General features: G+C 39.4%; 1 protein-coding gene across 11 annotated transcripts; it reads right to left on the reverse strand.

Moving 5' to 3' along the window:
- Nucleotides 1-1,702: 1,702 nt before the first annotated feature.
- On the reverse strand, nt 1,703-10,157 carry LOC143109056 (protein FAM3C). 11 transcript variants are annotated; one of them, XM_076271648.1, is made up of 13 exons: nt 10,068-10,151; nt 9,607-9,706; nt 8,750-8,795; nt 7,772-7,810; nt 7,409-7,471; nt 7,078-7,125; nt 4,789-4,839; nt 4,582-4,696; nt 3,721-3,779; nt 3,422-3,472; nt 3,041-3,125; nt 2,685-2,811; nt 1,703-2,593 (listed from the first exon to the last, which is right to left on the reverse strand). In XM_076271648.1, the coding sequence occupies exons 2-13, from the start codon at nt 9,607-9,609 to the stop codon at nt 2,504-2,506; spliced, it is 777 nt and encodes a 258-aa protein (XP_076127763.1). In that variant the 5' UTR covers nt 9,610-9,706; nt 10,068-10,151; the 3' UTR covers nt 1,703-2,503. The 11 variants fall into 11 exon arrangements, with proteins under 11 accessions (XP_076127763.1, XP_076127754.1, XP_076127830.1 ...); XM_076271639.1 differs by having other exon boundaries at nt 10,062-10,143; XM_076271715.1 differs by lacking the exons at nt 7,772-7,810; nt 9,607-9,706 and adding an exon at nt 7,673-7,689 and having other exon boundaries at nt 10,068-10,157.
- Between the last annotated feature and the right edge of the window lie 6,516 nt (nt 10,158-16,673).

Raw genomic sequence — 16,673 nt, forward strand, 5'->3', positions numbered from 1 at the left:
GACCAAAATGAAGACACCCTGGATGTGAAGCGTAAAAGAATGGACAAAATGTACCTGTATACAAGTTTATCTCCATCCATTCATATCAATCGTGTTTAAGGTGGTGAGGGACCTCTGAACCTGAGGGAACCTGTGCTAGGCATTTATCTGCTGCGGAGACTTAAGAGAGGAGAGCTTAATAAAGGCTTTGTTATAGACATTGGTCTGCTTTTTTATTCTTTTCTATGGCTTCTGCTATATTTCATTTAGAGATGTAGTGTGCAAGGCATTTTATGGTATTTGGTATTATGCAAAGAGATCTGGGCATGAAAGAATTTGAAGATGTACATCTTCATCAAGCCTTTCAGAAGCTGCCCGAAGGACCTTGTCTCTGGTACTTGCGACTGTTCCAGTTGAAATTGCTGTCAGAGGTTCTGGTTTAGAGCTGGCCTTCCCACAAATTAAACAATCTCTCTGTATTGGAAATTATATCAGCCCTACTCATCCTTCTTGGTGCAGGTGTGCTCTCACTCTCAAGCTTTGGAGGCCTTCTACTGTGGGGTTTTGGACATACATAGGGATCTTTTTTCTTGCCCTTTTCAAAATGTTTCCCACAAGCGTTGGATCCAATGTCTCTCTACAATTCAAGAGACTAGGAAAAAATTCAGAATTTTCATTGAAATGCAAATCAAGTTGAATTACACATGCAACATTAGTCAGAGGGCTAAGTACTTTAGCTAGGGAAAGTAGTTTCTACAACTAACTGTTTAGCTACTTAGGGGTGAAGTAAGCAGTGTAGGCTCTAATGTCCACTGCGGGTCTGGACAGACAAAAGCTAACAATATTATTTTCCATTATTCAGTAATGACTTGACCAAAACAAAATTCAAATGAATGTAAATATTTTAATAAAGGTGTTCTATTCCAATTTTAACCTGATTCAATTGGATCTGTGTTTCATATAAAATGTATCATTATTGAATGTAAATATAGAGCAGCACTTACCTTGCCGTAACAATGAATGTGTCAACATTCTTCTCACCACTGATAATGTGATTTGGACTTGAGACTGTATTTTGCCAGTGTTTCATTTTGGACACCTCATACATTGAGTGACAGAACACCCTAACTTGTCATACTATATTTACATATTTGGTATTGTTGGATTCAGTACAACCCGACCTTTCCAACAAGCCATATGTGTTTCTATGATAATCCCTGGTAAAGCAGCTAAAGTAAATGTAAACATTCTGCATAGATATTCATTTTTTGCATGTCCGCTTATTTTAGGTGTATGTTTACATGTCTCTATTCATTCAAGATATTCACATCCAGTCTTTTCTAGTAGGTACAGCAACTTCCTGACTATACACATGCCAAGTTTCAAAGTTCTCAAAGCTTGTGTGATTGATCTGCACTAGTTTATATGCCTTAACTCCAATACGGACAGGCTATATTTTAGTCCTTTTTTGGTTTTGGGGTGTATAACAATATCTGTTAATTTAACAATCTTAGCAGTAAAATATTTTTAGCCAAGAATCCATTTCATATATGGGAGACCTTAGAGATGAGGAAAAACATTGTTGGGTTTAGTTTTACCTCCGGTAGGGGTATCTCAAAAATGTGGGGCCATTGTCACTAGCCTAACGGTTCGATATGAATTCTGGTCTGGCTCGTCAGGCTAAGAGCTCAATTGCAAGCGTCAAAACAAAGGGTCTGAATACTTAAATGGAATATTTCTTTTATTTTTTATAAATTTACAAAACACTCCAAACACCTGTTTTTTTGTGGAGTATTGGAATATAGTGTGTAGATTGATGAGGAACAAAATAATTGAATGCATTTAAAGATGAGTCTGAAACATAACAAAATGTGGAAAACTTGAAAGGGTCTAAAAACTCTCCAGTTGCACTGTATCACGAAGTGACATTTTGTCCAAATTAATTTAGCCATTTGCATTACACTAACACACAATAATTTAATAATTCTCACACATACACAGCCACCCAAAGGACATGATGGGAATTATTTTTAGAGGTGGACATACATTTTTTCCCTCGCAATAGTTTTGCATTCCCTCATAATAGTTTTGCATTCCCTTACTTGCAGAGTATTGCAAGTACCTCAATAAGCGCTAAAAAAATCCTACCTCAATAAAAATAGATTGCCAACAATAATTAAATATAGAAAATATATTTTTAAATAGTGAATAATACATCAGACCTTTAGGCCTATAAATGAACATAGCTCATAAATTGAATAGGCCTACATCTGCGTATTTCTGGGAGAGAGAATCGGGGTGGGATCCGGAAAGAACCACGGGGCGGGAATCGAACCCGGGTCGCCGGTGTACGGTGCAGGTGCCCCAGCCAGCAGCGCCACGGCTGGGGACACATCTGTGTATTTCTATTTCAACCATGACCAACACTAATGTCCATGAGCATCCAACATTATTCAATCCCATTATTTATGAAGGATTTTCTCACTAAGGTATCACACTTGAGGCTGAGTAACTTCATCCAGTTTCAGTCCATCTTCTGTGGAATGCAACCAGTGATTTCCAGCAGCTCAGGCCACGTGTCATATTTATTATTTGACTTGTTGTTTGCGATGTGCTGGGAATAGAACACACATCAATCTGTAAACAAAAAATATTCTAAAATTGAAAAACTGAAAATGAAGAACGTTACAACACCAGTACAGTACCTGCTCAAATGGACTCTTTCCACTGATGCCCTTCCCTCCAGCAAAGACCCAGTTGTCACGGAATGCTAACTTATTGATGGATGTACTTCCAAGCTCAGCAATAAGTCCCCTGGCCTCATCAGTAATCCTGTAAATTATTTTTTGTTTCTGATCACAATACTTTTTGAAGATTAATTGTAAAACAACTGTATTTCAGGATTAATGATGACTAATAAGCAGGATTAATGATGACTGATAAGCATGATTAATGATGACTAATAAGAATGATTAATCATGGCTAATAAGCATGATTAATGGTGACTAATAAGCATGATTAATGATGGCTAATAAGCAAGGAATCCAACACTGTTCCCTACTTGGTTGCTCCATCATCATATGTTGCAATCAGCACAAGAGTGTCTTTTTCAACAGCCTTCAGAAATGTTACCAGGCTTTCAACCTCTGCCAAAGACAAATGAAAAAAATGTTGGGATAATGGCAAAGTGACGTTGTGCAATACTGTCAATGTATAGTGTCTTTGTGCAATACTGTCAATGTATAGTGTCTCTGTGCAATAGTGTAAATAGTGTCTCTGTGCAATACTGTCAATGTATAGTGTCTCTGTGCAATAGTGTAAATAGTGTCTCTGTGCAATAGTGTAAATAGTGTCTCTGTGCAATACTGTCAATGTATAGTGTCTCTGTGCAATAGTGTAAATAGTGTCTCTGTGCAATACTGTAGTATGGAGAGCAACTTACCGCCATGCCACATGTTAAAGGTGCCTGTTCTAATGAGTTCTCCTGTTCGGGCTATAACAAAAAAACAAAAAAACAATTCTATTTCAATCAAAGAGTAACTGCAATTGGACAAATATGTTCATATAGTCACTAGTGTAATATTGTCTTTAAAAATCTGATGAAAGAAATGACTCAAGTGAGTGCTCAGAAATGAATTCTATTAACTATTAGATTGCCTGGTAATCTAGGCTTTACTTTTACTACTGTAAAAGGAACCTTTGAATTGTCCACATAAAGACATCTGTCCTTCATTTGCATACCATTGATTACAGCAATGTTGAGTCCCTCATTTGTATTTCTCAGTGAACGGCTGAGAATCCTAAAAAAAATAAATAAATAAATGCATTTGTGAGTAGCTATGTTCTAAGAGTAGATGTAAGTGTCGGAACATGCTGGTAACAGACCAAATATTTAGTTATTGATAGACCGAATAAACCACGTGCTAAAACAGCGCCAGCGGCTAACGCAGCCAGACAGCTACTGTACTAGCGCTACACTCTGTACTAGCGCTACACTCTGGGGGCATATGTCTCTGAGCTCCCATTTACATGCCCACAGAGTGCATGGTCCAATACATTTACATGCCCACAGAGTGCATGGTACTATACATTTACATGCCCACAGAGTGCATGGTACTATACATTTACATGCCCACAGAGTGCATGGTACTAACAGAGTGCATGGTACTATACATTTACATGCCCCCAGAGTGCATGGTACTATACATTTACATGCCCACAGAGTGCATGGTACTATACATTTACATGCCCACTGAGTGCATGGTACTAACAGAGTGCATGGTACTATACATTTACATGCCCCCAGAGTGCATGGTACTATACATTTACATGCCCCCAGAGTGCATGGTACTATACATTTACATGCCCACAGAGTGCATGGTACTATACCATCTAAATTGTGCAAATATACAATGTCATCATGGATTATTCAGTATTCACAGAGAAAAAACTCACATTTGCCCGGATTATTCAGTATTCACAGAGAAAAATATTCAGTATTCCCAGAGAAAAAAACTCACATTTTCCCGGATTATTCAGTATTCCCAGAGAAAAAACTCACATTTGACCGGATTATTCAGTATTCCCAGAGAAAAAACTCACATTTGCCCGTTAAAGCACATTGTAGGCGGGATAGAATTTGCAGCACCGCTCCTTATTCTGAAAGCAAAGGTCCCTATAACACAACCCGTTGAAAGACCGCATTTGTGTTGTAGACCTGCAAAAAAGGTGACAGGAATGACCCAGATGAGCTATGACGTCCGCCGTAGAAACAACCAAAAAAGTTTTTTTCTGGACAGAAAATATTACCTTTATCTTGGTGGCCATTGGAAGTGAAGGCAAAGGGTACAAATGCCCTCTCTGCAATTTAAGATAAAGGACGTGATTGTTTAATTGTTTGTCCGGCAACATGGCCTCCAGTAGTCAACAGATGACTAGCTCCAACATGTCCACCAGATGACTAGCTCCAGTACAATCTGGCAGGCATTCAGTACACTGCAGTTTAATCTCTAAAACAAAAGCTATATGAGCAATGAGTGCACACCTGCAACCTCAATACATTACATTCATGGGCAGAGTCTCTCTCTCTCACTCACACGCACAGACAGACACACACACTCACACACACACACACACACACACGCACACACACACACACACACACACACACACTCACATACAAGCGTGAGTGCACACCCACACACACAAGGCCAGGGGAAGGCAATCTTGGGCCCTAATAAATTCCGGAACAATCACAATCAGGCAACACAGAATAAAAAAAAAACAATAGTCTACGAGGAAAAAAGGGCTATAGGAATGAATAGGAGGCAGGGTGCGAGTTTGACGAGTATTTTGCCGACAGTGCATAGCCAGACGCACAAAGTGGGCTGAGTCAGGGCGAGGTTCGTTAATAACAGATAGATAGATAGATAGATAGATAGATAGATAGATAGATATAGCCTAGAAATCTAGACGCACCCTAGCGGCTGCCTGGGCTAGTCTAGCAACTCTCCATTGGCTTGCAAGCTGGAAAAATTAAACTTCGATAGGGCCAGTCACATCGTGTATAGAGTCGTTAGGCGGGCTTAACATAATTGATGGCAGAGTTGAAATGGTTCGGCGTGAATTCCCTGCTACTTGAAAACAAAGAAGGTGGATGTTGCTGTTGGCGAACAGCGTGACACGAGTTAAGTTTGTTTTAAGTTGGCAAAAGTTTGAACTAGCCAACTAGCTCCGCTGGTGGGATTTGTAGCGCTATCCTATTGCGTGCAGAGGGAATTTGAAAGACAACTGATTATCCTGCCCCTAGGACTGAGCACTGCGAATGGTGAGTCCCCAGACCTACATTTTAATGTGGGTCTGGCTCGTCAGGCTAAAATAAATAAATAGATAGATAGATAGATAGATAGATAGATAGATAGATAGATAGATAGATAAATAGTAGTGATGGGCAAATGAAGCTTTGGTGAACCACTGAACCACAGCATTGTGAATCTAGCGACACTAGCTGAAAAGCAAAAAAATGGCCGCCACACATACATTTTTCAACATAAAAGTCCTTAGCAAACCAATATTTTTGGTTACATATACTGGTTTGGGTAAGGACTTTTATGTTGAAAAATCTACATGTGGCAGCCATATTGGATTTTTTCATTAGTGTTGCTAGCTTCACACTGCTGTGGTTTAGTGGTTCACCAAAGTTTCATTTGCCCATCACTAATAAATAGATAGATAAATAGATCAGAATTTAACACTGGTTGCAACTAGCCTGGGAATACCCATGCAAACATTTGGCAAATTTGTGATTTGCTCTGCAGATCCGTTTGGCCAAGAGGCCATTGAAGCCCATTTCCAATGTCCCTAAAACATGGGCACGCAAATACAATTGCTATTTCTTTGGAATTGAGTAAACAACTGCATTTAAAACCTTCGTTTACAACATTGCTACACTTTTTAAATGATTTGGTAAGAGTTTAATGTACCAATTTAAGTTTAATTTACGCCCCTGCTGGAAGAACCTTTTCCAGGCCCAATTGTACAATTGTGAAGGTCTGGGTGTTCCCAGGCTAGGTTGCATCTGATTGGTTTATTCAATTTCACTTTTTTAAATGTGACATTAGGAAAACTCTACAGGTGTCTCCCATCACCCCAAGATAGGACTGTCTTGTTGCGGGGAACAAGCACTGATTTGGTGACATGGCAGTTGTTACCTTGTTACAGACTATTAACCGATATCACTGAAAAATTATTTCTTGCTTTCTCATAAACTGTCTCTGGTATAATTTCACGATCAATCTATTTTCAATGTTGTATTAGCTTGCCACGGTGTGGGGCCCCCTGGTAGTCTGGCACCCTGGGCCTTCCACCAGCCTTGCACACACACACACACACACACACACACACACACATGCCAGGGTTGTGCACAATTCGAATTGCAATTCTGCTTCCTGTTTGCTACCTCGATTGAAATGCAAGTGAAATTCAAGAATTGAATTGGAATTTAAGAGCCAGTTTCAATTCAATTCTGGAATTTTTCACAAGCCTGACACACACACACACACACACATACACTAAACATTTTATATTAGTTTCATTCACCTTTAGATGTTTCTGATGATGTGTTCATTTCAAAGTAAATCTCTGGAACTGATGGGAGATAATTATTTTTCTTATTTTTTAACATGTTCTGCACAACAATTAGCTACAATATGAGCATGATACTACATACTGTCCACTGAATGAATAAATATGTTTACAAATACCATATGTCATCCAGATAGATTGAGTAAACTATTAAGATCTTGATATATTAACCTGAGATAAAAAGCTATGTATATGATATATCTAAATAGACACATATTAGTCATCATAATACATTATTAAGTGTGATTTTAGAAATGATTCCTAATTCTGTAATACATGAACTTACAGAAAACATCTCTCAAGGCAAAAAGGACCATCAAACAGGCAGCAACAATGAACAATAGCAACACTGTAAACAAATAAAAACATAAGCATCAGCAAAATATAAGAAAATCAATAAATACAAACATTTTCCCTCACCTGTAATATTTTCAGTAAGAACCTCAACTTTGTATTTATACTTCCCATACTTTTTGATATATAGTGGAGAGTGCTTTTGAAGTAAACTGACAAACATGACTATTTTTAGTATCTTCCTTATAATACTCACATATGTAGACATCATTTCTATCAATGAAAATAAAAATCAACAACTAGGTTAATATTCTTCTGTGTCTAGACATACCAAACAAACTAACATGGTACTTACACTTTTCAAACTTTCTTTTTTTACGTAATGATGTTGGTACTATAGGGCACAGAAAGAGAGAGAGAGAAAGAGAGAAAAAGAGAGAAAGAGAGAGAGAGAGAGAGAGAAAGAGAGAAAGAGAGAGAAAGAGAGAGAGAGAGACAGGAGCACAGGAAAGACAACGGTGATTGTGAGTGAATGAGTTAATGTTTTTCTCCATTAGTGAATGAGTTAATGTTTTTCTCCATTAGTGAATGAGTTAATGTTTTTCTCCATTAGTGAATGAGTTATAGTGAATGAGTTAATGTTTTTCTCCATTAGTGAATGAGTTATAGTGAATGAGTTAATGTTTTTCTCCATTAGTGAATGAGTTATAGTGAATGAGTTAATGTTTTTCTCCATTAGTGAATGAGTTATAGTGAATGAGTTAATGTTTTTCTCCATTAGTGAATGAGTTAATGTTTTTCTCCATTAGTGAATGAGTTAATGTTTTTCTCCATTGGTTTGGCTCTCTTCTTGAAACAGACATTACATTCTCAAAACTCTAAGATTATTTGGCAAAACAGTCTTACAGTTCAGCACAACACCATAGCTCACTTGCAAAAGCTAATATCTCTCCCAAACTGTTCACTCATGCTTCAAAACTAAATTCCTTCTGTGTCAGTGCCACGAAAATTGCAAAGATCAATTGCCCAAATCAGTTTAGATCAACAAGATCTATCCACTTGGAAATTGTGCTAATAGGCTACCTGTACTTAATCATTTGCAAAGATGTACTGAGACATTGAGACATGTACTACTAAGACATTTGCAATTTGATGAAATGAATGAGAAATCCAATTCTGTTGTGAACAATTTCCAAGTGAATTGGAGGTTTGTCCATGTTATTTTGATGTAATTTCTGTTTCAAGAAATGAGCCAAACCAATGGAGAAAACCTGTAAAGGAAGTATGTGTGTACTCAAAAAAGTCTAATGTCAAGGAGTGAGGGACAGCCTACCTCTCCGTAAATAGAGCGTCATGTCCATGCAAAATAAGTTCTTCTGCTGCAGGTAAAAGTTTTGGATAAAGGAAGTTTACTCAGAAATATTTGCATGTCACCAAATAGTCTTTGGCTGTGTTTCAAACCGCCTAAATGCACACTTCAAATACTTAGTTTAAGGGCCCGTCCCAATACCTCCCCTTCCCCTAGATTTTTGCCCTAACCCTCGTTTTTGCGTGTGTAGGGGTAGGGTATCCCATTAGTTTAGGGAGCAATTTTTCAACCAAGATGGCTGACACCGCTGGAAAGGAACAATTGCATTGCTAATAATGAAATTGCATTGCTTTGCAAATAAGCATATTAACATTTCGAAATATGTTGGAATATGCTAGTTTAAAAACTGATGAAAATATCTCACAACGCTATCTGACGATGTTCATGATATCTGCCGAGTGCTTTGAGAGAGTCTGCCCATCAATTAACATTATATATGATCTGGGTAGTTTCGTCAATATTTAGGATGTGTGTTCCGGCGTTCACATGAACACAGCCCACACAACAGTCGACCGCTGGAACCGGCATATTCCTGAATGAAAATAGTAGCAGGCTACTACCGGTACACACGTCGACGCTGCACGTGACGTAGGTGAGAGAGCTATAATATATCTATCTATCTATAAGGCTCTGGGTGAGCACGTTTGCTACGCTAATTTGCATATAGTGGTGTCCCAATTCATATGGAAAGATCTTCAGCCCCACTTCCCTTGTCGAGGGGACTTTACTGTCGAGGGCAATCAAAACCAAGTAGAAGTTTTAAATGGGGAAAAATGGGATGGGCCCTAAGTATATAGTGCAGATATTGGCACAATACTAACCATCAAAAAGTGGGCACAACGCAAGTCAGCTTTCAGTGCGCACTAGCTGTGTACTGACAGAAGTATGCGGTTTGAGAGACTGTCTTTTACATATTTTACACTTAGAAGAGACACAAACATTGCATGTGTGAGAGAGAGACGGAGAGAGAGAGAGAGAGATAGAGATGGAAGGGAGAGAGTGACAGAGAGAGAGAGGGGGGTGGGTACAAATAGTACAGATGAAGTGATAATGAACATGATTCTGAGTGAACATGATTCTAAGTGACCTCACTCATGCTAAAGAAACATATGGTTTTCTATTTAAGACATCACTTTATATCCCTTTAACCACACACACACACACACACACCACCTCACACTTACCAGCATTTCATGATGAAAGCTACAAATGAAATAAATGCCATTTCTATTTTAAAAAACAAAACAAAACAAAAAAACAGTATAAATGGTCTTACTCTTACATAATGTCTCCTTCTCCTCAGGTCACACCGATCCTTTTGCTGTCTTGGTTGATAGTCTCACAACCTCCCACCTGGATTACCAGGCAGGCGATCGAGTTTGGTTGCATCTACATATTTAAACCCCTCCCTGCACTGCAAGTTGTCTGTGAACGCACAACAAATGACATACAAGCTCAACATGAAGATAAACTCAAGGAGATTGGGACGCAGAATGCAAAGCATACCATAGAGGTCACGGCCGTTGATAAAGGCCCGTATTTAGCCATATTATTTTGAAAACCTCGACTAAGAGCCTTGGGTAGTGATAATATTGCAAAGATATCTTGACAGACACATTTTGACATGAAGAATAAATCCCAAAAAGGCATACAACAAAAGAATATAAGCTTCAATGTGGGGAGGTGAGGGAGGACAGAGTAAGCTTGAGCCCTGAAAATAATTGTAGTACAAGAAATGGCAAAGAAGACATTCCTTAATGTGTAGACTACTCACTGGCACTCCTGCACTCCTCTCATTGTGATTCTTTCCTGCCTGACAGGTTCTCCGTATTGCTGTATTACTAATGCGATGATGTGGACTGTGCTTTGGATAGGGTGCTCCTTTCACCACTACTTTACACCCTACTTTCCGCCGAACACAGCAGATTCATCATTCTTATAAACACTGAATATAATATAATATTTGCAGACTACAGACTTGTCAGATGTGATGTTCATGGCAGCAGTACTGCCACAGACCTCTACATTATAAAGCGTGGGTCTGCAGTGCTAGAAAGGGATTTATTTATTTTTGCTTTACAAATGCAAGTGATAAATGGCCAGGTTACAACAACTTTGTTTGTTCCGTCTACAGCACTGTCCAGAATGTTCATTTGAACATGCTGGGTTGCGCTACAGTAAGGGCTTTACTCACGTAGTTAAAGTATGGATACAGCAGTCCAACAGAAACGGCATGGGTTGCCTTTTGCTGTTAGAGAAGCAGTGTCCGAGGAATTTAAAAGACTGGTGGAACAGGATGTCTAGAGCCTGTAGATTCAGAGTGGATCTCACCCATAGTTGTCACCACAAAGGAAGGAGGCCAATGACTGAGGCTGTCTGTTGACTTGTGAGAGCCTAGCAAGGCTAGGGTGGTGCCGGATGGCTTTACACTGCTGCACATGGAAGAAATGTTAACCAGGTGACCAGGTGCCACTTCACAAAGACAGCCACAGTTTGACAACATTCACTGGCCATGTGTTCTTATCTAAAGGTCAAGAGCAGTGTGTGGAGCCTCATGGTTGTGTAGACTGCGTTCATTCTCATATGACATCCAGTACAAGCTGGCTCCGCTTCCCAAAAACCATTCTTTCACACAAACATACGGGCATTTGTGGGCGTTTTTGGGAGGTAACCAGGCAGTAACCAAGTATGCCATGCTGTTGGAGGAGCAAACAAACGCTGCATCGCCATTGAGATCACATAGTAAGGAGCTGGCTCAAGGGTTATAAAAGTATTTTGTCGTGTTTAGTTGTATAATGAAAGCTCAGTTTTATAGCCATCCATGCGTGTTCACTTCTTGACCGTCACTGAACTTTGAAACAGACACTTTACTTTGGATAGACAATAGCATTAGTGATTAACGTCCAAAAATCTCAACATTTGACACTTTCGATATGTTTAATGTTCTAAAGACGTCAAATATTTATAGTTACCAAATTGATAGCCAAGGAGCCAGAAGTGAACACACATGGATGGCTATAAAAATGGTGCTTTCATTATACAAATTAACATGACAAAATACTTTTATAACCCTTGAGCCAGCTGCTTTCTATGTGATCTCAATGTTTGTTTGCACCTCCAACAGCATGGTGTACTTACCGTCTGGTTACCTCCCAAAAACGGCCACAAATGCCTACAAATGCCTATAACAATAGATAGATAGAAGATAGATAGATAGATAGATAGATAGATACTTTATTGATCCCCAAGGGGAAATTCAAGGTCTCAGTAGCATACATACACAATGAACAATAAAGACAGTAGAAGATAAAAAAAAATACATCTAGCGGCAGGTTCAAACAAAGACTTTCTAATGAGGAGACAGCACTCAAAGAATCTCCCATAGAAATGTCCCATAGGCGAGATGCTAATGGTCTAATCTGATTCAATGATCTATGCTAGGCTGGAGCTAAAAGTGGTATCGCCAGACTCAGAGAATAGCTGGATGAACTTGAGAAAGGTAAAAATCAATTGTTTAACTTGTTTAAGGGGAGGTGGAAAATCAATTGTTTAACTTGTTTAAGGGGAGGTGGAAAATGAGTGTAATTCCCCAAATGGTGGAATATCCCTTTAAGGGTCTGGCTATGAGTAATGAAAATGCCCCAACTCAAGGGGCGACAAGCATGCATTTGAAAATATCACTGCACACAATTGGATAACACCAATGTTTACTGACTGATTCCAGACTTCGACGCAATTGGATAAGACCATACGACCAATGTTTACTAACTGATTCCAGACTTCGACGCAATTGGATAAGACCATACGACCAATGTTTACTGACTGATTCCGGACTTCGACGTTGCACCGCTCTCGTCATCTGCTAGCTCGCCTCTGGTCCGCCTATCAGATACACTGATATGATTTGTGCAGCTTGGTTGCATGGGCATAGGTAATGAGCATTGCGAGAACTCTGGTTAGAGGTTTTTACAGGATTTAGATAATAATAATACAGTTTTTGCCTACTGCTTATACACTTTTTGCAGAATATAACTCATTATGCCAAAACTCTACACACACAGCTGTAAGACATAGTACTTGGAGATGAACAACTTACATCTATACCAAAATGAAACACTGCAATCAAAACCAAAACAATCCTTTCTTATTGCAACAAAACCATACTGTACACACATGCGCGATGCACCGTGTGATATTCCCCCCCCCCCCCCGTTGCCCGAGGGAACATCACTTGCGATGAGGACTTGTGGCCATCTGAACAGAAGGCAGGATCCATAACCCCCCACCCCACCCTCGCACCACACACACACACACACAAAATGTTTTTTTTCAATAGCAATTTCTTCAGTAATTGTTTTTTTTTACTTTTGTTTTGTTGCTAAATTTTTTATTTGTTTAAAAAAAAAAATCAGGTTTCTCAGCCAAGTATACTTGCGTATACAAGGAATTTGTCCCATCCGTGAATTAGTGAAAACACAAAGCACACAGTGAGGCATACACTAACCCAGAGCAGTGAGTTGCTTTACAGCCGCGCTTGGGGAGCAGTGAGGGGTTAGGTGCCTTGCTCAAGGCACTTCGGACGTTCTTACTGGTCGGGGATTGGACCGGCAACCGACGGTTACAAGCCAGCCCTAACCAGTAGGCCACGACTGGCCTAGAGTTCAGAGTGCAATCACTTACAGTAGAGTTTAGAGTGCAATCGCTTACAGTAGAGTTTAGAGTGCAATCGCTTACATTAGAGTTTAGAGTGCAATCGCTTACAGTAGAGTTTAGAGTGCAATCACTTACAGTAGAGTTTAGAGTGCAATCGCTTACAGTAGAGTTTAGAGTGCAATCGCTTACAGTATTGCACTGTGATTCTACTTTTCTTTATTTCTGTAAGAATGTTTGTTTTTTGTAAAAACTTTTTTTGCAAAAAGTGTCAATTAGTACAGCGGGTAACCATGAAAATTGGTCTTTGTGTTTCTGTTTTTATCGTCATTTTCTCAGACTCTTCTCAGAGTCTTCTGTGAAACTCAAAAGTAGAATTTCTGCTGTAATCAATTTAGTACAGCGGTTAAGCCCTCAAATCAAGGGGAATTGTGCACTTTTTGAAAGAAACATGAAACTTCTACCATAGTTAGGTTATACCATGAGGTTTATTTTCAGATTTGGAGGGAAGTCAAAATTGACCTCTGAGGCCCGGGAGAGGTCAAATCCAAGATGGCCGCCAATAATATTCAAAAGTGCCTCACGTTGGAACCAAACACAGTAGAAAAACACTCAAGGTGTCATTTCCCACTAACTTTTGGGTGCCCATTCTGTATCTGATAACTTTGAAACCACCAGAGTTCAAGAAAATGCATTTATGTAAAGGTCAAGGTAAACAAAACATCAAAATATTCATTTTTTATGTATCCCAATTAATTTCTTTGTTGTCGCTGTATTATTCAGTTATTAGTTGTTATTTCATGAGATGTGTGGCTAAATTCATTTCTTCACAGCACAGAATTATCCACAGGTGACCCCACTAGACCATTTTCACAGACCACCTGCAATACCACCGCTGGTTGAAAAAACCCTGCTTTATTGAGTTGTTGCTACAGGCCACAGTACGCACAATGTAGAGAGCACTTCAATCGACATATTCTAACAGGTAAACATATTGACTATGAACAAACAATATTATTACATAATTACATAATATTATTCATGTTGCAAATTAATTTAACCATAGCCAGGAAGGAGTTTTCCTTGGTAGTTAGCTTTTGAGGTAAACATCATGGACATTCATCAAAATAATTATCCTAGCTAAACTAGAAGACAGTCTGGAACATTTATGTGAGCTGAAGCTAGTTTAATGATTGAACAGAGTATATTGTACATATGTCAGCTTGGTAATGTGAAATTTGTTATGGCTGAAATAGGTAATGTTAACAGAGTAGCCTAGTTAAAGGGACACCAGGCAACGTTTTCGTGTTAATTACTCATCTTCGTAAGTCGGTATATGGTTAAATGACTCGTTAGACTCTCTCGCCCGCCCCTATTGCCTGTAGGAAGAATATCCCGCTTGCAAGTTCAGTGTATCCTACCCGCCGACCGAAGCAGGCAGGCTAACGAAACGCTAGAGATTGTTGAAAACGTGTGTATGGCAGAGCCGGTGAAGAAGCAACGAAAACTCTTGACAGAAGACGCAAAGAAAAGGAAAAGAGCTTCAGACCGAGCGAGGGGGAGTTTCGTAGAGAAAAAGCAGCAGGCTTGCCTGGTGTTCCTTTAAATAGCCGGTCAACCGGGCTTGAACACATTTGTAGCTAGCATGTTAATATAAGGCTGTGTCTTTAATTACTACTTAATTAATTACTTCTTACTGTTAAGACTATCAATTGGGAGATTGTTAGGGCAGGTTTTGTGGTGGACTGATGCTCAATGTTTGTACCATCAAGTACCATGTTGATGAAGGCCAAGAGAGATGCTGGCACAGCCCTCTGCTGGCAGTTTTCTTTGAATGACCCGTCAAAAGAGAAAGATGAATTAAGGATCTCTTTGCGCACTACTTGTGCTTGTGCATGGCATCACTGTCAGTTTGACAGACTATCATGAGAGCTAAGTCGGGGGAAAGTAACTACAGCACAACAACAAAATACCTTGACTGTACACACGAGATCTGCCCCCAGACATTCACCGTCCACAGAACCTACTTGCTTCCTTTGCAATGAGCCTGCTGCAGGTTCTTCAGGTTTCTATAATGCATCAAGTTACAACATTGACAGTGGAAGTGTGCCTTTCCATTGAGGCCAAGTACCATCACCACTGTCTGTCTTCATTGTACAACAGAGCCAGGCAGGCTGCATCTAAACGAAATGATGGAGATGATTCTTGTCTACATGGCATAGCCTTTGCACAGTTAGTGGCATATCTAGAAGACATGAACAGTGATGAGAACAGTGCCCCTTTCTTCAAATTGACAGACATCGCTCAGTTGTACAAGACTAGGCTGGAACAACTTGGTCTTACTTTAGGTGAACGGATTCACGCCACCAGACTGAAAGAACGACTGCTTTCTGAGCTTCCACATCTGAGGGCACATTCACACGGAAGAGACACACTCCTGAGTTTTGAGAAGGACATTGGACCAGCTCTCATGATAGCCTGTCAAACTAACAGTGATGCCATGCACTTAATGCGAGCAGCACAAGTAGTGCGCAAAGAGATCCTTAATTCATCTTTCTTTTTTGACGGGTCATTCAAAGAAAACTGCCAGCAGAGGGCTGTGCCAGCATCTCTCTTGGACTTCATCAACATGGTACTTGATGGAACAAACATTGAGCATCAGTCCACCACAAAACCTGCCCTAACAATCTCCCAATTGATAGTCTTTAACAGTAAGAAGTAATTAATTAAGTAGTAATTAAAGACAGCCTTATATTAACATGCTAGCTACAAATGTGTTCAAGCCCGGTTGACCGGCTTTTTAACTAGAATACTCTGTTAACATTACCTATTTCAGCCATAACAAATTTCACATTACCAAGCTGACATATGTACAATATACTCTGTTCAATCATTAAACTAGCTTCAGCTCACATAAATGTTCCAGACTGTCTTCTAGTTTAGCTAGGATAATTATTTTGATGAATGTCCATGATGTTTACCTCAAAAGCTAACTACCAAGGAAAACTCCTTCCTGGCTATGGTTAAATTAATTTGCAACATGAATAATATTATGTAATTATGTAATAATATTGTTTGTTCATAGTCAATATGTTTACCTGTTAGAATATGTCGATTGAAGTGCTCTCTACATTGTGCGTACTGTGGCCTGTAGCAACAACTCTCTAAAGCAGGGTTTTTTCAACCAGTGGTGGTATTGCAGGTGGTCTGTGAAAATGGTCTCGGGGGGTCATCTGTG

The sequence above is a fragment of the Alosa pseudoharengus genome, unplaced genomic scaffold, assembly GCF_046254945.1.
Source record: "Alosa pseudoharengus isolate Yale_2024_CS ecotype anadromous, Long Island Sound unplaced genomic scaffold, YU_APseudo_1.1 YU_APseudo_1.1_scf_10, whole genome shotgun sequence".
NCBI lineage: Eukaryota > Metazoa > Chordata > Actinopteri > Clupeiformes > Clupeidae > Alosa > Alosa pseudoharengus.